Source organism: Monodon monoceros, unplaced genomic scaffold, assembly GCF_005190385.1.
Source record: "Monodon monoceros isolate NGI ecotype Baffin Bay Population unplaced genomic scaffold, NGI_Narwhal_1 Super_Scaffold_17, whole genome shotgun sequence".
NCBI lineage: Eukaryota > Metazoa > Chordata > Mammalia > Artiodactyla > Monodontidae > Monodon > Monodon monoceros.
Genome location: NW_021703773.1, coordinates 4,580,684 through 4,607,546, shown reverse-complemented (window position 1 = coordinate 4,607,546; position 26,863 = coordinate 4,580,684). Strand labels below are relative to the sequence as shown.

The 26,863-nt window shown below is 37.3% G+C and overlaps 1 protein-coding gene across 1 annotated transcript in view; it reads left to right on the top strand.

The window, feature by feature from the left end:
- LOC114897570 (disintegrin and metalloproteinase domain-containing protein 5-like) overlaps positions 1 to 26,863 on the top strand; it is a 136,189-nt gene that overhangs the window by 15,419 nt on the left and 93,907 nt on the right. The window contains 3 exon segments of the mRNA XM_029226494.1: positions 11,679 to 11,750; positions 11,995 to 12,158; positions 12,561 to 12,642. Of these exon segments, the coding sequence (XP_029082327.1) occupies positions 11,679 to 11,750; positions 11,995 to 12,158; positions 12,561 to 12,642 (318 nt within the window).

The following is a 26,863-nucleotide window of genomic DNA, read 5'->3' as shown; positions in this document are numbered from 1 at the left end:
CTCTCTTTTTAGTTTTTTAAGGAACCTCCATATGTTCTCCATAGTGGCTGCACCAATTTACATTCCCACCGATGATGTAGGAGGGTTCCCTTTTCTCTACACCCTCTTCAGCACTTATTGTTTGTAGACCTTTTGATGATGGCCATTCTGACCGGTGTGTGGTGATACCTCATTGTAGTTTTGATTTACACTTCTCTAATAATTAGCGATGTTGACCATCTTTTCATGTACCTTTTGGCCATCTGTATGTCTTCTTTGGAGAAATGTCTATTTAGATCTTCTGCCCATTTCTTTTTTTTTTTTTTTTGTGGTACGCGGGCCTCTTACTGTTGTGACCTCTCCTACTGTGGAGCACAGGCTCTGGACGCACAGGCTCAGGGGCCATGGCTCACGGGCCCAGCCACACGGGCCCAGCCACTCCGCGGCATGTGGGATCTTCCCAGACCGGGGCACGAACCTGTGCCCCCTGCATCGGCAGGCGGACTCTCAACCACTGCGCCACCAGGGAAGCCCCTCTTCTGCCCATTTTTGATTGTGTTGTTTATTGTTTTGATATTGAGCTGTGTGAAGTGTTTGTATATTTTGGAGATTAATCTCTTGTCGGTCACATGATTTGCAAAAATTTCCCCCCATTCTGTGGGCTGTCTTCATTTTGTTGATAGTTTCCTTTGCTACGCAAAAGCTTTTAAGTTTAATTAGGTCCCAGTTGTTTTTGTTTTTATTTTTATTTTCATTACTCTAGGAAGTAGATCAAAAAAGATCTTGCTGCCATTTATGTCAAAGAGTGTTCTGCCTGTGTTTTCCTCTTACATTTTAGGTCTTTAATCCATTCTGAGTTCATTTTGCTGTATGGTGTTAGAGAGTGTTCTTATTTCATTCTTTTACACGTGGCTGTCCACGTTTCCCAGCACCACTTATTGAAGAGTCTGTCTTTTCTCCGTTGTATATTCTTGCCTTCTTTGTTGTAAATTAATTGACCATAGGTGTGTGGGTTTATTTCTGGGCTTTCTGTCCTGTTCCATTGATCAATATTTCTATTTTTGTGCCAGTACCATACTCTTTTGATTAGTATAGCTTTGTAGCATAGTATGAAGTCAGGGTGCCTGATTCCTCTAGCTCCATTTTTGTTTCTCAGTATTGATTTGACTATTCAGGGTTTTTTGTGTTTCCATACACATTTTAAGATTTTTTATTCTAGATATGCCGAAAATGCCATTGGTAATTTGATAGGGATTGCATTAAATATGTAGATTGCCTTGGGTAGTATAGTCATTTTGACAATATTGATTCTTCCAATCCAAGAACATGGTATATGATTCCATCTGTTTGTGTCATCTTTGACTTCTTTCTTCAGCGTCTTATAGTTTTCAGACTACAGGTCTTTTGCCTTTTTAGGTAGTTTTATACCTAGGTATTTTCTTCTTTTTAATGAGATGGTAAATGGGATTGTTTCCTTAGCTTCTCTTTCTGATCTTTTGTTGTTAGTATATGGAAATGCAATAGATTTCTGTGTATTAGTTTTGTATCCTGCAACTTTACCACATTCATTGATGAGCTGTATTAGTATTCTGTTAGCATCATTAGGATTTTCTATGTATAGTATCATGTCATCTGGAAACAGTGACAGTTTTACTTCTTCTTTTCCAGTTATGATTCCTTTTTGTTTCTTTTTCTTCTCTGATTCCCATGGCTAGCAACTATGTTGAATAAAAATGGCAAGAGTGGACATCCTTGCCTTGTTCCTGGTCTTAGAGGAAATGCTTTCAGTTTTTCACTGTTGAGAATTGTGTTCACTGTGGATCTGTCATATATGGCCTTTATTATGTTGAAGTATGTTCCCTCTATGCCCACTTTCTGGAGGGTTTTTGATCATAAATGGGTGTTGAATTTTGTCAAAAGCTTTCTCTGCCTCTATTGAGATGATCATATGGTTTTTATTTTTCACTTTGTTTTTGTGGTGTATAACACTGATTGATTTGTGGATATTGAAGAATCCTTACATCCCCGAGATAAATCCCACTTGACCATGGTGTATGATCTTTTTAATGTATTGTTGGATTTGGTTTGCTAGTGTTTTGTTGAGGATTTTTGCATCTATGTTCATCAGTGATATTGGCCTCTAAGTTTCTTTTTTTGTGGTATCTTTGTCTGATTTTGGTGTCAGGGTGATGATGGCCTCATGGAATGAGTTTCAGAGTGTTCATCCCTCTGCAATTTTTGGGGAATATTTTCAGAAGGATAGGTGTTAACTCTTCTCTAAATGTTTGATAGAATTCTCCTGTGAAGCCATCTAGTCCTAGACTTTTGTCTGTTGGGAGTTTTTAAATTACAGTTTCAATTTCGGTACTTGTGATTGGTCTGTTCATGTTTTCTATTTCTTCCTGCTTCAGTCTTAGAAGGTGGTACCTTTCTAAGAATTTTCCCATTTCTTCCAGGTTGTCCACTATAGTGATATATACTTGCTTTTAGTAGTCTGTTATGATCCTTTGTATTTCTGTGTTGTCATTTGTAACTTCTCTTTTTTCATTTCTAATTTTATTGATTTGAGCCCTCTCCTTTTTTTTTCCTCATGAGTATGGCTAAAGCTTTATCAATTTTATCTTTTCAAAGAACCAGCTTTTAATTTCATTGATCTTTTATTGTTTTCTTCTTCTCCGTTTCATTTATTTCTGCCTTGATCTTTGTGATTTCTTTCCTCCTACTAACTTTGGGTTTTGTTTTTTCTTCTTTCCCTAGTTGCTTTAGGTATAAAGTTAGGTTGTTTATTTGAGATTTTTCTTGTTCCCTGAGGTAAGATAGTATTGCTATAAATTTGTCTCTTAGAACCGCTTTTGCTCTGCCCCATAGGTTTTGGATCATCGTGTTTTCGTTTTCATTTGTCTCTAGGTATTTTTTGATTTCATCTTTGATTTCTTCAACGAACCATTGGTTGTCTAGTAACATATTGTTTAGCCTCCACGTGTTTGTTGCAGTTTTTTTCTTGTAGTTGATTTCTAATCTCATAGTGTTGTATTCAGAAAAGATGTTTGATATGATTTCAGTTTTCTTAAATTTACTGAGGCTTGCCTTATGGCCCAAGATGTGACCTATCCTCAAGAATGTTCCATGTGCACTTGAGAAGAATGTGTATTTGCTGCTTTTCGATGGAACACTGTATAGATATCAATTAAGTCCACCTGATCTAATGTGTCACTTAAGGGCTGTGTTTCCTCATTGATTTTCTGTCTGGATGATCTCTCCATTGATGTAACTGGGGTGTTAAAGTCCCCCACTATTATTGTGTTACTATCAATTTCTCCTTTTATATCTTTTAACATTTGCCTTATATATTGAGGTGCTCCTGTGTTGTGTGCATATATATATATGTACAACTGTTATATCTTTCTCTTGGATTGATCCCTTGATCATTATGTAGTGTCCTTCTTTGTCTCCTGTAACAGTCTTTATTTTAAAGTCTATTTTGTCTGATATGAGTATTGCTATTGCAGCTTCCTTTTGATTTCCATCTGCATGGAATACCTTTTTCCATCCCCTCACTTTCAGTCTGTACAGGTTTCTAGATCTGAAGTGAGTGTCTTGTAAACAGCATATACATGGGTCTTGTTTTTGTATCTGTTCAGCCAGTCTATGTCTTTTGGTTGGAGCATTTAATTCATTTACTTTTAAGATAATTACCAATATGTATGTTTTTATTGCCATTTTAAAAATTGTTTTGGATTTTTTTGCAAGCTGTTTTTCTTCCTTTTCTGTTTTGTTCTCTTTTGTGATTTGATGACTATGTTTAATGTTGTGTTTGGATTCCTTTTTATTTTTTGTGTGTATATCTAATGTAGTTTTTTGGTTTATGGTTTCCATGAGGTTTTGATACAGTGGTCTATATATATATATAAGTTTGTTTTAAGTTGGTTGACTGTTAATTTCAAGTGCATTTCCAATATCCTGAATTTGTATTCTCCTCTTCTCATGATTGCTTGTTTTGATATCATATTTTTGTGTGGATGATTTCTTGACTATGCTACATGTTTGCCTTTACAGGTGAGCTTTCCCGTTTGTTTTCTTTTTTCTAGTTGTTCCCTTTTCTTTTCCGCCTGGAGTTTTTCCTTTAGCATTTGTTGTAAAACTGGTTTGGTGGTGCTGAATTCTTTTGCTTGTCTGTAAAGCTGTTGATTTCTCTGTCAAGTCTGAATGAGAGCCTTGCTGGGTAGAGTATTCTTGGCTATAGGTTTTTCCCTTTCATCACTTTAAATACATTGTGCTACGCCCTTCTGGCCTGCAGAGTTTCTGCTGAAAAATCAGTTGATAATTTTATGGCGATTCCTTTGTATGTTTTTTGTTGCTTTTCCTTTGCTGCTTTTAAGATTTTCTCTTTGTCTTTAATTTTTGTCAGTTTGATTAATATGTGTCTCAGCGTGTTCCTCCTTGGTTTTGCCCTGTATGGGACTCTCTGCCCTTCCTGGAGTTGGGTGACTTCTTTTCCGTATTAGGGAAGTTTTTGGCTCTTATCTCTTTGAATATTTTCTCAGGACCTTTCTCTCTTTTCTCCTTCTGGGACCCCTATAATGGGACTGCTGGTTTGTTTAATGTTGGCCCAGAGGTCTCTTAGACTGTCCTCATTTCTTTTCATTCTTTTTTTCTTTATTCTGTTTTGTGGCAGTGATTTCCACCATTCTGTCTTCCAGCCCACTTATCTGTTCTTCTGCCTCTTTTATCTTGCTATTGATTCCTTCTAGTGTATTTTTCTTTTCAGTTATTGTATTGTTCAACTCTCTTCTTTAGATCTTCTTGATCTTTCTTAAACATTTCTTGTATCTTCTTATTCTGTGTCTCCATTCTTTTTTGAAATCTTGTATCGTCTTTACTATCATTACTCTGAATTACTTTTTCAGGTAGATTGCCTATCTCCACTTCACTTAGTTGTTTTTCTGGGGTTTTATCTTGTTCCTTTGTCTGGAACATATTCCTTTGCCATCCCATTTTGTCTGACTTTATGTGTTTATGGTCTCTGTTCGAGAGCCTACAGGATTGTAGTTCCGCTTCCTTCTGGTGTCTATTCCCTGGTGAGTGAGGCTGTTCTAAGAGGCTTGTGCAGGCTTCCTTGTGGGAGGGCCTGGTTCCTGCCCACAGGTGTGTGGAGCTGGGTCTTTTCCCTCTGGTGGGCATGGACATGTCAAGGGGTGTGTTTAGAGCAGCTTTGGGCTCAGGACTACTCTAGGCAGCCTGTCTGCTGATGGGTGGGCTGTGTTTCTGCTCTGTTGGTTGTTGGGCCTGAGGCATCCCAGCACTTGAGCCTACAGGCCATTGGGTGGGGCCAGGTCTTGCTGTCAAATGGCCGCTTCCAGGAGAGCTCACCCCAATGAGTACTCCCAGGCATCTCTCTCACCAGTGTCCATGTCACTGAAGTGAGCCAAAGCCATCCCCCACCTCCCTAGGAAATGCTCCAAGACCAGCAGGTAGGTCTTGCCCAGGCTCTTATGAAGTCACCACTTTTTCTCTCAGTCCCAGTGCACACAAGAACCTGGGAGGAGAGGCTTCCTTTTCCTGATGAGTAACTCATTGAGACTGCTGGACTCATCCATCCATCATACTCCATGAGGGCCATGGGAGCCTTTCAAATCTGTATCTTCTCTTTTTTTTAAGTAAGTAAATGTGGCTGTTTTCTTAATTTCTCTTTCTGCTAGTTCATTGTTACTGCATAGAAAGACTATAGATTCCTGTATAATGATTGTGTACCTTGCAACTTTATTGAATAGTTATAACAGGCTTTGGTGGGGTCTTTCAGATTTTCTATATGTAAAATTATGCCATCTGCAAATAGGTCAGTTTTACTTCTTCTTTCTGATTTGGATGCCTTTTATTTCTTTTTCTTGCCTGATTGCTCTTCCTCAAACTGTGTTGAATAAGAGTGTGATAGTGGGCATCTTTGTCTTGTTCTCGATCTTGGAGGGATAGCATTCTATTCTTCAGCATTGAATATAGTGTTTGCTGTGGGTTTGTCATATACGGCCTTTATTATATACATTTTACTGATAGTTTTTATCATACGGATGTTAAATGTTGTCAAAAGCTTTTTCTGCATCTATCGAAACGATCATATGGTTTTTATTCTTCAGTTTGTTATTGTGGTGTATCATGCTAATTGATTTCTGGATGTTGAACCATTTTTGTGTCCCTGGAAAAAATCTCACCTAATCATGGTGTATGATCCTTTTAACGTATTGTTGTATTTGGTTTACTAATGTTTTGTTGAGGATTTTTGCATCTATATTCATCAGAGATATTAGGCTTTAATGTACTTTTTTGTGTGTTGTACTTGTCTAATTTTGGTAAAAGGGTAAGGTTGGCCTTGTAAAATGAGTTAAGAAGCATTTCTTCCTCCTTAATTTTTTGGGAACAGTTTGAAAAGATTGATATTAAAGCTTCTTTGGTAGAATTCATCTATGTGGCCATTTCACCATGGACTTTTGTTTTTTGGGAGATTTTTAAAATTACTGATTCAGTCTCCTTACTAGTGATTAGTTTATTCAGATTTTCTATTTCTTCATGATTCAGTCTTGAAATGTTGTATAATTCTGAGAATTTATCCACTTGTATGTTGTTAAATTTCTTGGCATATAGCAGTTCATTGTATTCTCTCATAATCCTTGTATTTCTAAGGTATCTGTTGTAACCTCTCTTCTTCTGTTTCTGATTTTCTCTGAGTTTCTCTCTTTTTTCTTAGTCTAGCTAAAGGTTTTTCTTTTTTTCCAAGAACCAGCTCTTAGTTTCATCTATCTTCTCTATTGTTTTATTAGTCTCTTTCATTTATTTTTGCTCTGATCTTTATTAATTCCTTTTTTGTCTACTGACTTTTTGCTTCACTTTTTCTTCTTTTTCTAGTTCCTTTAGGTATGGGTTAGGTTGGTTCTTTGAGATTTTTCTTAATTTCTTGAGGTAATCTGGTGTTGATATAAACTTTCCTTTTAGTACCGCATCCCACAGGTTTTGATATGTGGCATTTTCATTTGTCTTCAGGTAATTTTGACTTTTTTGATTTTTTTCTTTGATCCAGTAGTTGTTCAAAGAATGGTGTTTAGTCTACACACATTTGTGATTTTCAGAGCTTTCTTCTTGTAGTTGATTTCTTGTTTTATAACATTGTGGTTGGGATAGATGCTTGATATGATTTTAATTTTCTTACATTTATTGAGACTTGTTTTGTTTCTCAACATATGATCTGTCCTTGAGAAAGTTCCATGTGCACTTGAGAAGACTGTGTATTCTGATGCATTTAGATGGAATGTTCTGTACAAATCTATCAAATCCATCTTGTCTAATGTTTCATTTAAGGCCACTGTTTCCTTTAGGTCTGTTAATAATTTATATATTTTGGTTCTCCTATGTTTGGTACATACATATTAATAACTGTTATGTGTTCTTGATGAATTGTTCCTTTTATCATTATATACTGTCCATTTTTGTCTCTTGTTACTTTTTTTGGCTTGAAGTCTATTTTGTCTGTTATGTGTATGGCTACACTCATTTTCTTTTGGCTGCCATTGGCTTGGAGTGTCCTCTTCCATCCCTTCACTTTGAGCCTGTGTTTGTCTTCAGAGCTAAGATGTGTCTTCTGGAGGCAGCATATTATTGGGTCTTGTTTCTTAATCCATTCAGCCACTCTGTGTCTTTTGGTTGGTAAATTCAGTCCATTTACATTTAGGGAGATTATTGATAAATGAGGTCTTCAAAATGCTGCTTTTGTTTTCTGGCTGCTCTGTATCTCCATTGTTTCTTTTTTCTTGTATTTCTGTCTGTCATTTTGGTTTGGTGGTTTTCCATGTCTTTGAATTTTATGTTTTCTGAAGGTTGAATTTTTTCAGAATATAAAGTAAGTGCTATTTTTCAAAATTAATGAATCCTTAAAATGGGGGAATTTAATTGTATATATATTATACCTCAATAAATTTGATCTAAAAATTTAAGAGTTGGGTAGCACTAAAAAACACACACTTCAAAACAGTTATATATACCAACTTTATCACTAAGTCAGAAAGAAAGAGAAAGGCAGTGTATGCATTCAGTCAGTTGGCAGGATGTAGTAGTGCCTTATTTATATAACCATATTCAGCCTCGTCCTAGTAAGAGTTAATATGCATTTTGGAAAAAAGAGTTGAACCCTGATGAATCCTCAAAATTTTTGATTTTCACCTCATAAGGGGTTAAGGCCTTTTTATATAGGTGAGTCCAGTTGATAAAAATGGAGAAACTTGTTGCACAATGTTTAAACATATCTGAATATAAAATCCTGAAGATATAACCTTGAAATATAGAACCTCCCCCCTCCAAATATTCTCATAACATAGCAAAAATCAAAAGGAAATACCATGAAGACATGAATAGGAAAAATAGAAAACTGTAAGTCAGCTTCATTGATTACAATAATGGAATGTATTAAATATTCCCATTAAAATGTGCAAAGGATCTCAAATTAGATGACATTTATGAGACAGCTTAACATAAAATGACACTGTTAGGTATAAAACATTTCTTAAAAGACCAGCAAAAATGTGCAAGATTTACCATAAAAAAAGAAAATCAGGGGCTTCCTTGGTGGCACAGTGGTTGAGAGTCCGCCTGCCGATGCAGGGGACGCGGGTTCATGCCCTGGTCCGGGAAGATCCCACATGCCGCAGATCGGCTGGGCCCGTGAGCCATGGCCGCTGAGCCTGCGGGTCTGGAGCCTGTGCTCCACAACGGGAGAGGCCACAACAGTGAGAGGCCCGAATACCACAAAAAAAACAAAACAAAACAAAAAAGAAAATCAGGATGATATTACTAATAGATAAAGTTCAGGGTAAAAAAAGTGTAGATAGAAGAATTAAAGGAGTATTTTATATTGAATGTTACAGTTCAAGTTAAAGATGAATTTCTAATAATAAGCATTTAGTGCTGAGTGAATTATGTTGAAAGTATAAAAAGAAAACCTTTGGAAGTGATCAGAAGAATTTAACAGAAACCAAAACTATACTGGAGTACATTCAATCATTTCTGTTAGCCTTTAACAGATAGAAAATAAGTGTTAACATATAAAGATCAAATTATTTATCAGCTTGTTTTACTAAACACTTATTGACCTTTGTATCTTATGAATGTGTACCACATACATTCAAATGTCTATAGATATATATAGAAAATACATGCAAATGTAGTCATCTATAGGTCACAAGGAAAACACCAATAGCTTTGTAAAAGCAAAAACCAATTTGCCAGGGGCTTCCCTAGTGGCGCAGTGGTTAAGAATCCACCTGCCAATGCAGGGGACATGGGTTTGAGCCCTGACCCGGGAAGATCCCACATACCGCAGAGCAACTAAGCACGTGTGCCACAACTACCAAGCCTGCACTCTAGAGCCTGCAAGCCACAACTGCTGAGCCCACATGCCACAACTACTGAAGCCTGTGCACCTAGAGCCTGTGCTCCGCAACAAGAGAAGCCACTGCAATGAGAAGCCCACACACTGCAACAAAGAGTAGCCCCTGCTCGCCACAACCAGAGAAAGCCCACGCACAGCAGCGAAGACCCAACGCAGCCAAAAAGAAAATAAATTTATTTTAAAAAAACATTTTGCCAGAGCTTTATCACAGTATATTAAAAAAAAAAGAATAAAAAGAGATAAGGCAAAAATAATAAAATTAAAAAATTAAATACAATTATGAGTAATTTTTCAAGGCAGAAAAGAAAAACTATAGTCTTTAGCTATTTAGAAATTAATGAATTGTATATAGTGTTTTAAAAATTAGGTGGATGTGTATTAATCAGAAGAGGCTAGGTTATGCTCTTATAAGAAACACTCCCCAAATCTTAGTGGCTAAACACAATTTAAGTTTCATTGATTCAATCAATGTCAACCATGCTCCTGGCTGACTCTCCAGGGCAGCAGTCTTCCATATGTTGGCTCAGCACTAGAGAATGCTTAGATTTTTTGGCACTTCTAGATTGATAGTTTCTTTTCCAATTGCCAAGCCGATAGAAGTGCGGACCAGAGAGACGTGAGCTACAATAAGGAAATACTTCTCAGGAGTGGCATGCATCACTTTTGCCCTCATTGCATTGGCCAAAGTGAATCACCTGCCTTTAAAAGAAGGGTTCCTGAGTTAGGAGAGAACTGAATATTGGTAAATACAGATAATACCTGTTGCAGAGGATAGTATAAAAACTAAGCGGAGAGGAAATTCATATTCTTGAAATAATTTGATATTAGAAAAATAAGGAAAAATACTTAATATTTGTTAAGTTGATGATAAACAGAAACATTAAAATGGATAAGTAAATTCACAAACTGTTGAAAAGGCAAATAAGTAGGTAGAAAGTGTAATTAAGCAAAAAGGAAGAAAACATGGTGTGAAAAGGGTTAAGATGGTATAACTGTGTCCTTGGGGGAGATTAAAACAAACAAACAAATGCAAATTTCATGATTTCTCCATTGGAGATAAGAATTTAAATCAAATCATCTCATTGTACACTTTAAAGTTAACACAATCTTATATGTCAATTATATTTCAAAAAACTGGAAATAAAAAGAATTTGAATGGGTCAGTTGTCAGTGTTAAGTATAGATAGTTTTAAAGGAGAGTTTTAAAAAATGTTTCAGGAAGATATAATTCATAAGCTAATACAATTCTAGGATGTAGAAAAAACAAGCAACTTAATTTTAGGTAGTGCTTTAATATTTAGTAAGCAACATTCATTTGCTCAGTTATGACGATGCATGCATGCACATATGACCAACAGGCCCATCGTTCTGAAAGCTACAAACTTCTAAACAAAATATTATATTAATTTTGGTAGTATATTAATAGAATGTAATGTTTTGATCAAACAGTATAATGATGGTTTAATATTAAGTAAAGTATTAATGAAATGTATTCCATCAGTAGGTCAAAAGACAAAAGTCATTATCATTTTGGGTATGCTTCAAAAAGGCTTTGGATAAAAATTCAACTTCATTTTTAACAAAAGTTTTATAAGTAGGAAGATTTATAAGTAGGTGTTTCTCAATATGATCTAGAATACTCATCTTAAACTGAACACCACTTAATGGTGAAATATTTGAGATTTTCCAGTGAAAACTCAGGAGCAAAGCTCACATTCCTGATATCACCATTGTTTTTTAATATTGTCCTGGCATTTTTAAGCAGTTAGAAATAGAAAGAGCTTATTGGAATAAAGAAGCATGAGTAACATGAGTTAACGTGGTGATATCAGAGGATGTAACCTAACACAGTATCCATGATCACTTCAACAGTGAACCTTTTATTAAAGATTTTTCCCTCTTTATGCATATATTTTTTGGTTTGTGATTATATGTATTATTTTAGAAATAAGTATATTTTGAAATAACATTTAAAAAATTTATGATTCAATTTTTATAAATAATGCTACAAGTGCATTAAACATTATTTAAATATTTTAAATGTTATCAAATATTTTTATTTATCTCATATAGATAAAGTTATACATTTAATTAATTTATTTAAATAAATTATTATTTATTCACATACAAATGTAAATATGCATTTCCTGGATTTCAGTTGGAATGTAGCCCTCTGGCTAGTTTAGTATATAGCATATTATAGATATAAAGGCTATGTGGTATATTAATGGTATCCACTATTTTTTTAATAATAATTTATCTTTTTCAGTTTGATTACATGGGCTCTGATGTAAAAATTGTAACACAGAAGGTTATTCAGATCATTGGCTTTGTTAACACTGTAAGTATTTTAAAACTACTTTTTAAATATATTCTGTAAGATTATAGGTAATATGTATTGATATATATAGTATTTTGCTGTGCTGTTGAAGAGTTTCCACATTCAAAATATTGAATTAAAAAAAAATTTTTTTAAATATTGAATTAAAAAAAATATTGAATTAAATGTCTTAAATATACCTTTACAAAAATTTAATATAATGTTCAAATTTATTTTTAAAATTTTATTTATTTTCTCCATTTAGATGCTTACCCAGTTAAAACTGACTGTTAGAATATCTTCCATAGAGATTTGGTCAAACAAAAACAAAATTTCTACTACAAGACATCCTAATCATATATTATATAGACTTTTAGAATGGAAATACGAATTTCTCTCCCAACCTCATCATACTGCATACTTATTTGCGTGAGTATAGTATTTCATATTTGTATAAAGAAATAACCCAAAATGATTTTATATGTTAATTATGAAAAACAAGCATTTACTTAATGTATACTGAGTTCTGTAAATTTGGTAGACACCATGGCATGGGAAAAAAATGTAGGTTAACCTCTTTGTCCTCAAGTAGCTAATGTGAGGTAAGACTTAAAATCGTTTATCAAATGACATAAAATTACCTGAAAGAAGTAAAATTACATAAAAGTTTTGAAATAACTAAAGGAGGTTAATTATGAGTGATACAATTTTTTGATGTCTCTTGGCTAGTAAACTTTTACTACATATTATCTCTACATTCTTGTGTCTGATCTGATTATCATTAATAATACCACTGAAATGTAATTATGAGGAAAATTGTTATTTTTTTAGCTTCCAGAAAAGTCCTACTTTTATGGGAGCCACACATCCTGCAAAAATATGTGATAAGAATTTTGCTGGAGGAGTTGCTTTGGTATGTAATTACTATCAAATTTGCTCTCATTATTTTCATGTTTCAAAATTTCCTAAATATTTTAAAGCAAGAATATATATATATTACTTAGTTTATTCTTCCTTTAATAGTATTTTTATTACTAATTAAGAGTATAAAAATTAAACTGTATATAATTGCTTTAAAAATCAGAATATTTATAAAGTCAACTGATCATAATTTCATATTGTTTTAAAAAACATTTGGCCTTTGTAAGTCTGTTTAATTGTTTTGAGCAGTGGTATGTTTGCATCAATAGTTATTATATAATCAGTATGATTTTGATGTTAATTATTAAACATATTTTCCTCAAAATTAAACAATAAAAATAAATATCAAAATATTAAATAAATATCAAATAAAAAATAAATATCAAAAAAATAAAATCAGTATTTTCCTCAAAATTAGTAATTGGTATACATTCATGTACTTTTTGTTAAGTGACGTTCATTGTATTATTGTTTCAAGGTAACTTTTATTATTGCATTCAATTCTTTATTATGTTTGCAAGGAGCAGACTGTTGTAGGAAGGAACAGCTATCAAATATTCATAATCTACTGTTTTCTGGAAAATGGGAATGAGCTTTTTCTACAGTTATGTTCTTTTTACAACAAGCTATATAAAAAGTAGCAAGGGGAGCGAACTTGACAGTGCTTCAGAAGAATAAGGCTACACTATGATTTTTATACTGACCCATTTGTATATTTAGTTGACTTTTTAGTAGCATGTACAGTGATTCAAATTGTCATTGACAGATTAGACAGAATTAAAATCTGTACTGGTGTGTACTTGCTACCATTAGTATAAAAGACATATTGATTGATTAGATAAATCTAAAACCATTTCTAGGGGTTATTTGTCACCATGGCTAAAGAAGAATCAGATGTTCCCTAGGAATTTGTTTTATTCTCAGTCCTTGCTGTCGGTCCCCTTTCAGCCAAAGCCTCAGGAAAGACTGTCACCAATTGTCCAGGTCTTTGTCACTATTGTGAATCCTCCTGAAAACAATGTTTCTTTGCTGAGAACTAATGATTAGATCATGTGTGTGTGGAGGAAATAAAGCAGATGATAGGAATTATTGAATATAAGTGGTTAGTATGTGTTGTCCTGGTGCCATTCTTCAGACTTTAAGTTTGATTGGAATTTTTGTAATAAAAATTTGTAAAGGAAAAATATATGAGTTAAGGAAGAATGCTATAAAAAGCCAGTATAAAATTAAAATACAAATATCAATATAAAAATACATTTTTTGTTTATTCCAACAACAAAGTGTATGAAGATGAAATTTTAAAATGATAGACACCAATCATAATATTCTAAAAAATTTTTTTTAGGTTAAGAATCAATTCCTTGAATATAGTAGCTTTGTTAAATATTTTGAAATCAGGTAGTTAAAGCTATCCAACTTTGTGCTTTGTCAATACTATGTATGTCTATATATAACTTTGCATTTTCATATAGATTTTAGAATCAGGTTGTCTAGTTCTACACATACACAAAAGCTTACTTAGGTTTTGATTGGGATGGTGTGTAATTTATGAATCAATTAGGGGAGAGAGCTTCCCTGGTGGTGCAGTGGTTGAGAGTCCGCCTGCTGATGCAGGGCACACGGGTTCGTGCCCCGGTCTGGGAAGATCCCACGTGCCGCAGAGCGGCTGGGCCCGTGAGCCATGGCCGCTGAGCCTGCGCGTCCGGAGCCTGTGCTCCGCAACGGGAGAGGCCACAGCAGTGAGAGGCCCGCGTACCGCAAAAAAAAAAAAAAAATTGGGGGAGAATTGATATCTTAATAATGTTGGATCTTCCAGTCCACCAACATGATTTACCTCTCCATTAATTCAGGTCTTTTAAAAATTCTCTGTGAAAGTTTAATACATATACTGCTAAAATTATTCTTATTTTATATGCTCTTATGCTATTGCAACTGGTCTTGATCATTTAAGTTCATCTTCCAGTTTTTCACTGCTAGTGTATATCAATATATGGCCAGTTTTTATATATTTTTGTAAATATCCAGTAACCTTGCTGAACTTACATTATGAGATTGTTGATCTAAAACAAATAGACTGCCAGATTTCTGCAGAAATGATGGGTTTACTCAGAATCAGCAGAGAATTATGATTCGGGGTCTGCAACCATGTTGAGCCAGGTGCAGATCCTTTCATGGCAAGGGAAACAACACTTTTATAAAGGGGAAAAAGAAAGTTGAAGGGAGCTATAGTAAACAAAGGGTCCATGGCTTTTTATTGGCTGAGTCCTTGCCAGGAAAGAAGAAGAGAAGTCTTTCTTTTTCCTGTTGGGTTCTGCTCTCCTCCAGGCTGTGAGAGTTCCCCTTCTGGTAGCCCAACTCTAATTGAGGTTTCTGTTTATTATTTTTTACAAGACCCACTCTTTTTTCCAGTTTTACTGAGATACAACTGATATATAACATTGTGTAAGTTTAAGGTGTACATACAATGTAATGATTTGATATATGTATATATTGCAGAATGATTGCCACAATAAGGTTATATGTATATGTATATATTTGATAATCATCTCACATGGTTACCATTTGTGTGTGTGTTGAGAAACTTTAAGACCTACTCTTTTAGCAGCTTTCAAATATTCAATACAGTATTGTTAACTATAGTTACATTGTATCCCCAGGTTAGAAATTTGTACCATTTGACCACTTTGACTCATTCCCACCCCCAGCTCTCGCCCTGGCAACCACCAATCTGTTCTCTGTTTCTATGAGTTCAGTTGTTTTAGATTCCACCTACTGAGATCATGTAGTATTTGTCTTTCTCTGTCTGACTTATTTCACTTAGAGTAATGCCCTCTGACTTCATCCATGTTGTGTCAAATGACAGGATTTCCTTCTTTTTTTTATGACTGAATAATATTCATATATACATGATTATTAAACACACACATCTCACAGTTTATCTGCTTGTTAGTCAGTGGACACTTAGGTTGTTTCCATATCTTGGCTGTTGTGAATAATCTGCAGTGAACATGGGGTGCAAAGACCTATTTGAGACAGTGATTTCATTTCCTCAGATATATACTTAGAAGTGGAATTGCTGATTCATATGATAATTCTATATTTAACTTTTCTCAGGAAACTCCACACTGTTTTCTATAGTGGTTTTACCGATTTACATTCCCACCAACAGTGCACATGGGTTCCAGTCTCTCCACATCCTTGCCAGCATTTGTTATCTTTTATCTTTTTGATGATAGCCATTCTAACAGGTGTGAGGTGATCTCACTTGTGGTTTTGATTTGCATTTCTCTGATGATTAGTGATGTTGAGCACCTTTTCATGTGCCTGTTGGCCATTTGAATATCCTCTTTGGAGAAATGTCTATTTAGGTCCTCTGACCATTTCTTAATAAGATAATTTAGTTTTTGCTAGTGAGTTATATGACTTCTTAATATACTTTGGATATTAATCTCTTATCATATATATAGTTTGTAAATATTTTCTCCCATTCTGTAGTTGCCTTTTCATTTTGATCAGTTCTTTTGCTGTGCAGAACGCTTATATTGCTGTAGTCCCACTTGTTTATTTTTGCCTTTGTTTGTGGTTTTGTTGTCATAATTATAAAATCATTGCTAAGACCAATGTCAAGGAGATTTCTCACTGTTTTCTTCCAAGAATTTTATGATTTCACTTCTTACATATAGGTGTTTAGTCCATGTTGAGTTAATTTTTGTGAATAGTGTAATACAAGGGTCCAGTTCATTATTTACGTGTGAATATCCAGTTTTCCCAACACTTGCTTTTATGCCAGGACCATACTTTTTGATTACTATAGCCTTTTAATATAGGTTGAAAACAGGAACTGTGGTGCTTCCAGCTTTGTTTTTCTTTCTCAGGATTGCTTTGGCCGCTTGGAGTCTTTTGTGGTTTCATACAAATTTTAAGATTGTTTTCTGTATTTTTATGAAAAAATGTCATTAGAATTTTGAGAGGGATTGCATTGAATCTACAGATGGCTTTGGGTAATATGCATATTTTAACAGTATTAATTTTTCCAGTCTGTGGGATATCTTTCCATTTATTTGTGTCCTTTTCAATTTCTTTCTTTCTTTCTTTCTTTCTTTCTTTCTTTCTTTCTTTCTTTCTTTCTTTCTTTCTCTCTCTCTTTCTCTTTCTTTCTTTCTTCTTTCTTTCTCTCTCTCTCTCTCTCTTTCTTCCTCCCTCCCTCCCTCCCTCCCTTCCTTCCTTCCTTCCTTCTTTTCTTTCTTTCTTTTCTTCCTTTCTTTCCCTCACGGCTCGTGGGATCTTAGTTTCCTGACCAGGGATCGAACCCAGGCCGCCTGTAGTGGAAGCTCAGAGTCCTAACCACTGGACCACCAGAGAATTCCCTTTTTCACTTTCTTTCATCACAGTCTTATAGTTTTCTCTGTGCAAATCATTTTGTTGTTTTATTGCTGTTGTAAATGGGATTGATTTATTTTGTTATATTCTGTTAATTCATTGTTAATATATCAAAACACAATATATCAATTTGTAGGTTGGTATTGTATTGTGAAACTTTATTGAATTTGTTTATTCTAATAGTTTTTTTGTGAAGTCTTTAGGATTTTCTCCATAAAAGATTATGTCATCAGCAAACAGAAATAATTTTACTTCTTCCTTTCTTATTTGATTGCCTTTTATACCCTTTTCTTTCCTGGTTGCTCTGGCTAACTATGTTGAATAGGAATGGTGAGAGTGGCCACCCTTGTCTTGATCTTTATCTTAGAGAAAAGATTTACCTTTCACCTTTGAGTATAATGTTAGCCATAGGTTTGTTGTATATGATCTTTATTATGTTGAGGTACATTCCTTCTATTCCCAATGTTTATCATGAAGGAATGTTGAAATTTGTCAGATGCTTTTTTGGCATCTTTTGAGATGATCATATGATTCTGTTCTTTCATTCTATTCATGTGGTGCCTCATATTCATTTACTTTTATATGTTGAACCATTTTTGCATTGCTGGGATGCATCCCACTTGACCTTGGTATATGATCCTTTTAACATGCTTGAATTTGGTTTGCTAGTAGTTTGTTGATAATTTTTGCATTTGTATTCATTAAGGATATTGGCCTATAGTTTTCTTTCCTTGTAGTGTCCTTATCTGGCTCTGGTATTAGGGTAGTAATAGACTCTTAAAATGAGTTTGGGGGTGTTATGTCATCTTCAGTTTTTTGGAAGATTTTGAGAAGGATTAGCATTAATTATTCATTAAATGTTTGGTAGAATTAACCAGTGAAACAGTCTGGTCCTGGGCTTTTCTTTTTTGCGGAGGGCGTTTGCTTACTGATTCAACTCGTTAGTGGTCTGTTCAGATTTTCGAGTTACACAGGATTCATTATTGGTAGATTGTATGTTTCTAAGAAGTTACTCATTTCTTCTGGGTTATCCAGTTTGTTGGTGTTTGATCATCGTAGTTTCTTATGATTACTCGTAATTTTGTATTATAAGCTGTAATTCTCCTCTTGCATTTATAATTTTATTTACTTGAGTTCTCTTTAGCTAAAGTTTGGCAATTTTGTTTATCTTTTCAAAGAAAAAATTGTCAATTTAAAAATTTTTTAATTGATTTCCTATTCTCTATCTCAGTTATTTCTGTGCTAATCTTAATATGTTTTTGCTAATTCTGGGCTTGGTTTGTTCTTTCTTCTACTTCCTTGAACAGTAAAATTAGGTTATTCAAGATCTTTCTCTTTTTTAAAAAATTAATTTTTATTGGAGTATAGTTGATTTACAGTCTTGTGTTTCTGCTGTACAGCAATGTGAATCAGCTACACATGTACATATATCCACTCTTTTTTAGATTCTGTTCCCATATAGGTCATTACAGAGTATTGAGTAGAGTTCCCTGTGTTATACAGTAGGTTCTTATTAGTTATATATTCTATATATAGTAGTGTGTATATGCCAAGCACATATTCCTAGTTTGTCACACCCCCCTCTCCTGCTTGGTAACCATAAGTTTCTTTTCTACATCTGTGACTCTCTTTCTGTTTTATAAACAAGTTAATTTGTACCATTTTTTTAGATTCCACATATAAGTGATATCATGTGGTATTTGTCTTTCTCTGTCTGACTTACTTCACTTAGTATGACAATCTCTAGGTCCATCCATGTCATTACAAATGGCATTATTTCATCCTTTTTATGGCTGAGTAGTATTTCGTTGTATATATGTACCAAATGTTCTTTATCCATTCCTCTGTCAATGGACATTTAGGTTGTTTCCATGTCCTGGCTATTGTAAATAGTGTTGCAATGAACATCAGAGTGCATGTATCTTTTCGAATTATGGTTTTCTCTGGATAGATACCTAGGATTGGGATTGCTGGGTAGCTCTCTCTCTTTTTTTTTTTTTTTTTTAAGGAACTTCCATACTCTTCTCCTTAGTGGTTTTACCAATTTGTATTCCCACCAACAATGTAGGAGGGTTCCCTTTTCTCTAAACCCTCTCCTGCATTTACTGTTTGTAGACTTTTTAATGATGGCCATTCTGACTGGTGTGAAGTGATACCTCTTTGCAGTTTTGATTTGCATTTCTCTAATAATTTGCAATGTTGAGCGTCTCCTCATGTGCCTGTTGTGCCTGTATGTCTTCTTTGGAGAACTGTCTACTTAGATCTTCTGCCCATTTTTTGATTGTGTTGCTTGTTTTTTTGATATTGAGCTGCCTGAGCTGTTTGTATATTTTGGAGATTAATCCCTTCTCGGTTGCTTCATTTGCAAATATTTTCTCTCATTCTGTGCATTGTCATTTAGTTTTGTATATGGTTTCCTTTGCTGTTCAAAAGCTTTTAAGTTTAATTAGGTCCCATATGTTTATTTTTGTTTTTATTTTCATTACCCCAGGAAGTGGATCAAAAAACATCTTGCTGCGATTTGTGTCAGAGTGTGTTCTGCTTATGATTTCCTCCAAGAGTTTTATCGTATTTGTCCTTACATTTAGGTCTTTAACCCATTTTATTTTTGTGTATGATGTTAGGGAGTGTTCTAATTTCATTCTTTTACATGTAGCTGTGCAGTTTTCCCAGCACCACTTATTGAAGAGACTGTCTTTTCTCCATTGTATATTTTTGCCTCCTTTGTCATAGGTTAGGTGACCATAGGCGCATGGGTTTATCTGTGGACTTTCTATCCGGTTCCATTGGCTATATTTCTGTTTTTGTAGCAGTATCATTACTATAGCTTTTTTTGTATAGTCTGAAGTCAGGGAGGCTGATTCCTCCAGCTCCATTTTTCTTTGTCAAGATTGCTTTGGCTATTCAGGGTCTTTTGTGTTTCCATACAAATTGTAAAATTTCTTATTCTAGTTCTGTGAAAAATGCCACTGGTAATTTGTCTAAGTTTCTCTGTGGTCTCCTTTCCACAGGCTGCAGGACCCTAGTTTCTCTTGCTTCTGGTGTCTGCCCCCTGTTGGGTGAGATTGGTCCAGGGGCTTTTGCAGGCTTCCTGGTGGGAGGGACTGTTGCCTGCCCCCTGGTGGGTGGAGCTGGGTCTTGTTTCTCTGATGGGCAGGGCCATGTTAAGGGGTGTGTTTTGAGGTGGCTGTGAGCTCAGTACAACTTTAGGCAGCCTGTCTTCTGATGGGTGGAGTTGTGTTCCTGTCTTGATAGTTGTTTGGCCTGAGGCTTTCCAGCACTGGAGCCTGCAATTTGTTGCTGAAATGTGGACTTCCGAGAGAGCTCACGCCAGTCAGTATTCCCTGGGGCTTCCACTACCTGTGTCCTTGCCCTCACAGTGAACTATAGTCGACCTTGCCTCCCTTGGAGACCCTCCAAGACCCCTAGGTAGATGTAGCCCAGATTCCTATGGAGGTACTACTTTGTGCTGGGTCCCAGTGCACTTGAGACCTTGTGTGCCCCTTCCAAGAGTGGAGTCTCTCTTTCCCCCAGCCCTGTGGGACTCCTGCATTCAAGCCCTGCTGGCCTTCAAGGCTAAAGTCTCTGGTGGTTCTTCCACCAAATGCCAGACCCTCAGACTGTGTTGGAGGGCTATTTTACATGGGAACATCCCTGTGTAGCCTGTGTGGATTTAATATTTTTTGGTGCGAGGGTTGTTTTTCATATAGATGCCTTCCATCTCTTTCCTCAGTGTATGCTGGCCATGTTCCCCTTTACAGGAGGTGTGACTGGTGTTGTGGTGACCAGAGCCTGCACTGGATATTGCTCAGGGCCTCCCCTTTGCTCTGTGGTTGCCACTGCCCTGGTAGGGCAGGGTCTGCTCCCTAGTTGTTGGAGTAGAGCCCCCAGATCTGCTTCTTAGCTGTGTTTCTGATCCATGATGTGAGGTAGGCAGGTTTGGAGCACTCCTGCTGGGAGGGAAGCCACTGAGTATTCCTCCTCTGGAGCTGTTCACCTGTGGGTGTGATCTGTTGTGTCACCTTTCAGCCGTTGTGCGAGCTCACAAGTTACACTGTTGGCACTGCTCTCAGCCCCACCTTAACTGTGGATGTGCCAGCAGTTGGCCCTGGTGTCTCTCAGACGTTATTTTCACCAGGCCACCAGAGTAAATCCACTGAAGTCAGGCCCCAGGACTGCAGTAATCATGGATCTGGACCAGCTGTGGGTACTACGGGGACAGCTCAGATCCTGGCCTGCCCCAACCCCTGACGTGTACGTGCCCACAAAGCCTACAGCTGCTAAAGCTGGACCCGTCTTGGCTGCAGGAGCGCTCGTCCATTCAGATGTTCTGTAGGTACTGAGTTTGCAAAGCTGGTCACAGGAGAGTCAATTTGCAGTTTGCTCAGCTGCAAGGAGAGATTTCAGCTTTTCTTCCTTAGTTGCACAACCCCTGGGGTACAGCTGTGGTTTCAGCCCACCTCTATGTGTGGGCTACCCACAGGGGTCTGCTCCTGAGGCTGCCCTGGAGCACACGAGTTCACCCAAGTGAGAAGGGGGCATGGAGGTGGCAGCGGCTGGGGTCGCAGGAGCCCTTGTGGGGTCCCTACAGGGACGGGGCCAACAGCGATGGGATGTGCGGGGGAGCCAGCGGCTGCAGGTGTGAGAGAGCTGGCCCTGGCAGGGGCCCTTCCTAGTGCCTGGGGAGTCAGGGCCAGCACGTGGGTAGTGAGGCTGCAATGGCGGCCCTGCCCCTTGTGAGTCACTCAACAATGGCGCTTTGCTTCCATGGCCGTTGGTGTTTTCTCCACAAGAGTTACTGGTTGCAGACTTCCTCATTCCCACCGCTCAGGGTATTTACTCACAGCCGGAGCAGTGCCCTCCCCCGGTCTGCTCTCTAAACCCTATGTTCCAGCACCTATCCCCCATCTGCACCAGCGGACACGTGTCTCAGGCTGGCATGCAGGCTGTGGCATGGACCATCTGTGTAGGTCTCACTCTGTCCTGCCTGCCACAGACTGGTTGCTGCACTCTCCTCCAGTAGCCCCCGAAGCTCCCCTTCTGTCCCAATGATGTCCCTGCTGAGGGGCTTCCCTTGGATGTGAGAAGCTCTCCTCTCCTTCAGCTCCCCTCACAGGGGTTCAGGTCCCATCCTGCTTCCTCTCCTCTTCCTTTTCCCTTCTTTCTTTCGTCCTACCCGGTTACACGGGGATCTTTCTTGTCTTTTTAGGTGTCCGAGGTCCTCTGCTAGTGTGCAGCCAGTGCTCTGTGAGAGTTGTTCCATTGGTAGATGTATTCTTGATGCATTTGCGGGGAGAGACAAATTCCACGTCCTACTGCTCCTCTACCATCTTGACTCTCTAGAGATCTTTATTTTTTCTTGATGTATGCATTGATTGCTATTAACCTCCCTCCTGTAATTGCTTTTGCTGCATCCCTTAAGTGTTGATATATTGTCTTTCCATTTGCATTTGTCTCAAGATTTAAAAAAATTTTCTCCTTTCCTCTTTTTTTTTTTATCAATTTGTTATTTGGAGTGTGTTGCTCAGTTTCCATGTATTTGTAAGTTTTCAAGCTTTCTTCCTGCTATTAATTTCTAGTTCATTTCCATTGTGTTCATAAAAGATACTTGATACAATTTTGATACTCTTGTTATTTGCTGAGTCTCGTTTTGTGGCCTAACGTATGATCTAATCTAGAAAATATTCTCTGTGCAATTGAGAAGAATGTACATTCTGCTGCCAGATGGAATGTTCCATATATATGTCTCTTAGGTCGATGTGGTGTATAGTGTTGTTCCAGCCCACTGTTTCCTTCGTGATTTTCTGTCTGGATGATCTGTCTACCATAGAAAGTGAGGTATTAAAATCCCTGACAATTATTGTATTGCTGTTTGTTACCCCTTTTAGTTTTTTGTATTTGCTTAATATATTTAGGTGCTATGATATTGGGTGCATAAATAATTACAATTTTAAAATCTTGATGAATTGATACCTTTACCATTATATAATGACCTTCTTTGTCTATTTTGGCCATATTTAGCTTAAGGTCTATTTTGTGTATTATAAGTATAGCTCTCCCTCCATTCTTCTGCTTACCATTTCCTTGAATATTTTTTCCATCTCTTTACTTTATGTATATATTCTTAAAGCTAGGTGAGTTTCTTGTGGGAAGCATATCATTGGATTTTCAAAAATCCATTTAGCCATTATGTGTCTTTTGATTGGAGAATTTAATCCATTTATGCTTAAAGTAATTATTGATTGGTAAGAGCTTACTATTGCCATTTTGTTAATTGTTTTCTGACTGTTTTGCCTATTTCTTGTTTCTGCTCTTGCTGTCTTCCTTTGTGACTTGATGAGTTTTTGTAGTGGTATGGCTTGACCTCTTTTTCATAATATTTTGTGTACCTACTACAGATTTTCCCTTTTTGGTTACCATGAGGCTTATATAAAATACATTGATAGCATCTTATATTCAGCTGATAACAACTTAACTTTAATAGCAAGCAGAAACTTTATTCTTTTACCTCCCCACAATCGCATTTTAAGTTATTGGTGTTCAAATTTACATCTTTTTTATATTGTGTATACAATAACAAATTGTTATGGTTATGGTTATTTTTAACATGTTTGTAAACTTTTAAATGAGAGTTGTAAGTGAATTATGTATTTCCATTACCATATTAGAGAATACTTTGACTCTATATTTACCATTACCACTGAGTTTTACACATTTGTATGTTTTTATGATGTTACTTAGCATCCTTTTATTTCTGCTTGAAGAATTCCTCTTTGCATTTCTTGTGAGACAGGTCTAGTGGTGATGAAATCCCTCAGCTTTGGTTTTTGAGAAAATCTTAAATTTCTTAAGGACAGCTTTGGCTGGTGTAGTATCTTGGTTAACAGTTATCTTTTCTTTCAGTGTTTTGAATATATCATCCCACTCTCTGTGGACTTACAAAGTTTTTGCTGAGAAATCCAGTTATGGAGATTCCCTTTTTATGTGACAAGTTGCTTTTCGTTTGCTGCTTTCTTTTGACAATTTTATCATGATGTGTCTTGGTGTAACCCTTTTTGAACTCAACATATTTGGTTCTTTTGGGCCTCGTGAATCTAGATGTCTGTTTCTCTCCCAATGTTTGGGGAGTTTTTAGCCATTATTGCTTTAAATAGACTTCTATCCCTGGATTCCCGTAATACATATATTATTTATTTTGATCATGTCCCATAAAACCTGTAGGGTTTCTTCATCCTTTTTCATTCTTTTCTCCTTTTGCTCCTCTGACGAGATAATTTCAGATGACCTATCCTCCAGTTCTTTGATTCTTTTCTCTGCTTAGTTTAGTCTGATGTTGAAGCTCTTTGTTGAGTTCTTCATTTCTGTCATCATATACTTCAGCTCTAGGATTTCTCTTTGATTATTTTTGGATGGTTTTTATGTCTTTGTTGAACTGCTCATGTTGTTCGTGCATTGTTTTCCTAATTTTGTGTAGTTGTCTGTTAGTTCTTGTAGTTCACTGAAATTCTTTGCGGATTATTCTAAATTCTTTCAGACATTTTATCCATCTCCATTTCACTAGGTTCAATTATTGGAGCTTTATTAGTTTCCTTTGTGGTGTCATGTTTTCCTGATTCTTCATGATCCTTGATTCCTTGCATTGGTATCTGTGCACTTTAGCAAGCATTCTCCTCTTCCACACTTTACAGATTCACTTCAGCAGGCATAGACCTTCACCACGTGGGTTATCGTATGGGTCAGCTGGTAGTGTCATGGATATGCGGGGCTTGCTGCTATGCGGGGGTCTCTATTTGGGTGAGGGCACTACTTGTGCTCTGTGGTCAGCAGACTTGTCACTGGCTAGACACTGTGGCTGAGTGAGCCTGCTGGCTGGGCTCTGCATTCAAGCAGGTCTACTGGGTGTGCTCTCTGATTAGGTTGGGCTGCTGGCTCTGCTGCATGGTCAGGTGGGCCTTCACTAACTGGGCTCTGCAATCACATCTGGTCAGACGAGGTCATAGGCTGTGTTTCCTTTTAAGGTGGTGCCACTGTTTGGACTCTGCCATTGGATAGGGCCATGGCTGGGCTCTACAGTCATTCCTGGTCTGGTGAGTTGTAAGTGTCTGCTCAGTGATTGGATCGTGCCACTGGCAGTACTTTGTAGAGCTCTAGGCAGGGCTTTGTGGTTGACAAGGCCTTAGGCTGTGCTCTGAAATTAGGTGAGGCCCAAGCTATACCCCCAAGTTTGCAGGGCCCCAGGTTAGACCTCATGATCAGGTAGGTCTCTGGCTGTGCTGTGCTCTTGGACAAGGTCCCTGGGCAGGCACTCTTGTCAGGAGGGGCTTCCAGAGTGCAGCCTCTAGTGACTGCACTGCACATCAGAGCAGGGTCATTGTCTAGGCTTCTTCATTGGGTGGGCCTGTAGGCTATGTTCCACAATTGGGCAGGGTCACTAGCTAGGCTCCCTGCCTGGTTGAAGCTGCAGGCTTTGTTCAGCAGTCAGGCAAGGCGATAGGCTGGAGCTGGCCATTAGGCTCTTCTTTGCTGCTAGCCGATACCATGGGCTGGGTTTCAAGGATATCTTTGGTCATTGTTCAGGCTCTCTTATTATACAGGGCCATAGGCTATACTTAACTGTTGGCAGGACTGCTGACTTGGCTCTCTGCTCAAGCATGGCTGTAGGATGGGGTCCAGGGCTGGTATGGTTTGGCTTATTGCCTGGGCACTCAAATTAGGCAGAACTGCCAACCAAGCTCCCTGGCCAGACAAGGCCACTGGCTCAGCTCTAAAGATGAGCAGAGCCACTGGCTGGGATCTCTGCTCAGGCACTGCTGCAAGCAGAACTGTGATCTGCCAAGATCTGTGCACTGGTTGCTATACACCTGTCCGCCCTCTTCTCCCATCTCTAGCTGATTACCAGTGGTCAAGCCCCACAGGTTCCCCCAGTGATCCTGTGAGGTTCGACCTCATTGAATCTCCTAGGAAGTGTTCCACAATGCTGTGGGAGCTGGATTTCCAGCTTGGGCTCTTGTTTCCTCATTGGAGGATTTGTAGGTCTGGGGGGCCCTCTTGGTGCAGTGCCTGGGGAAGGCAGTGTAGTCAGAGTGGAGCCATTCCTCTTTTCTTTCTCATGCTCCTCTTACCCTCCTAATGTGGTCTGTCTTAGTCTGTGCTCCAGGGACATGCTTCAGCCTCACCCCCAGGTTCTGGGATTTTCACAGTGGTGTCTTATTTAAGGATAGTTCTTAGTTGGTCTTCTTGTGAGGGGGACTGAAGTCAGGGATGTCTCCATTTTGATGACATCACTATCTTTCTGGGGGGCATATTCCTTTAGGTTTTCATTAAACGCCCTCATGTCTGTGAACAGTTTTACTGCTTCTTTCGCATTCTTTCTTTACCTTGCTTGGACTTCCAGGGCAGTGTTTAATAGAAATGATGAGAAAGGACATCCTTGTGTTGCTCCTGAACTCACCAGTGAAACAGTGTAGGGAAGGAGCTTTCTTTGTGGGAAGTTTTTAAATTTAGAAATCAATTTATTGCATGGTTATGGGTATATTCAATTTGTTTATATATTCCTGTGTAAGTGCTCGTGAGTTACGTTTTTCAAGGGATGTGTCTATTTCATCTGTGTAATCAACTTGATGGGTATACATTGCTCGTAGTATTCTCTTATTCTGTGGTTGGATCTGTAGTGATATTTCTCCACTTCCTCATCCTACTTTTAGATTGGTTTCCTGGAGGTTTATCAACTCTTTAATCTTTTCAGAGGACCAAATTATGACTTTGTTTATTCTCTCTGATGTTTGTTTTCTACTTAATTGACTCTTTCTCTTTATTAATTTCTTTCTTCTAAT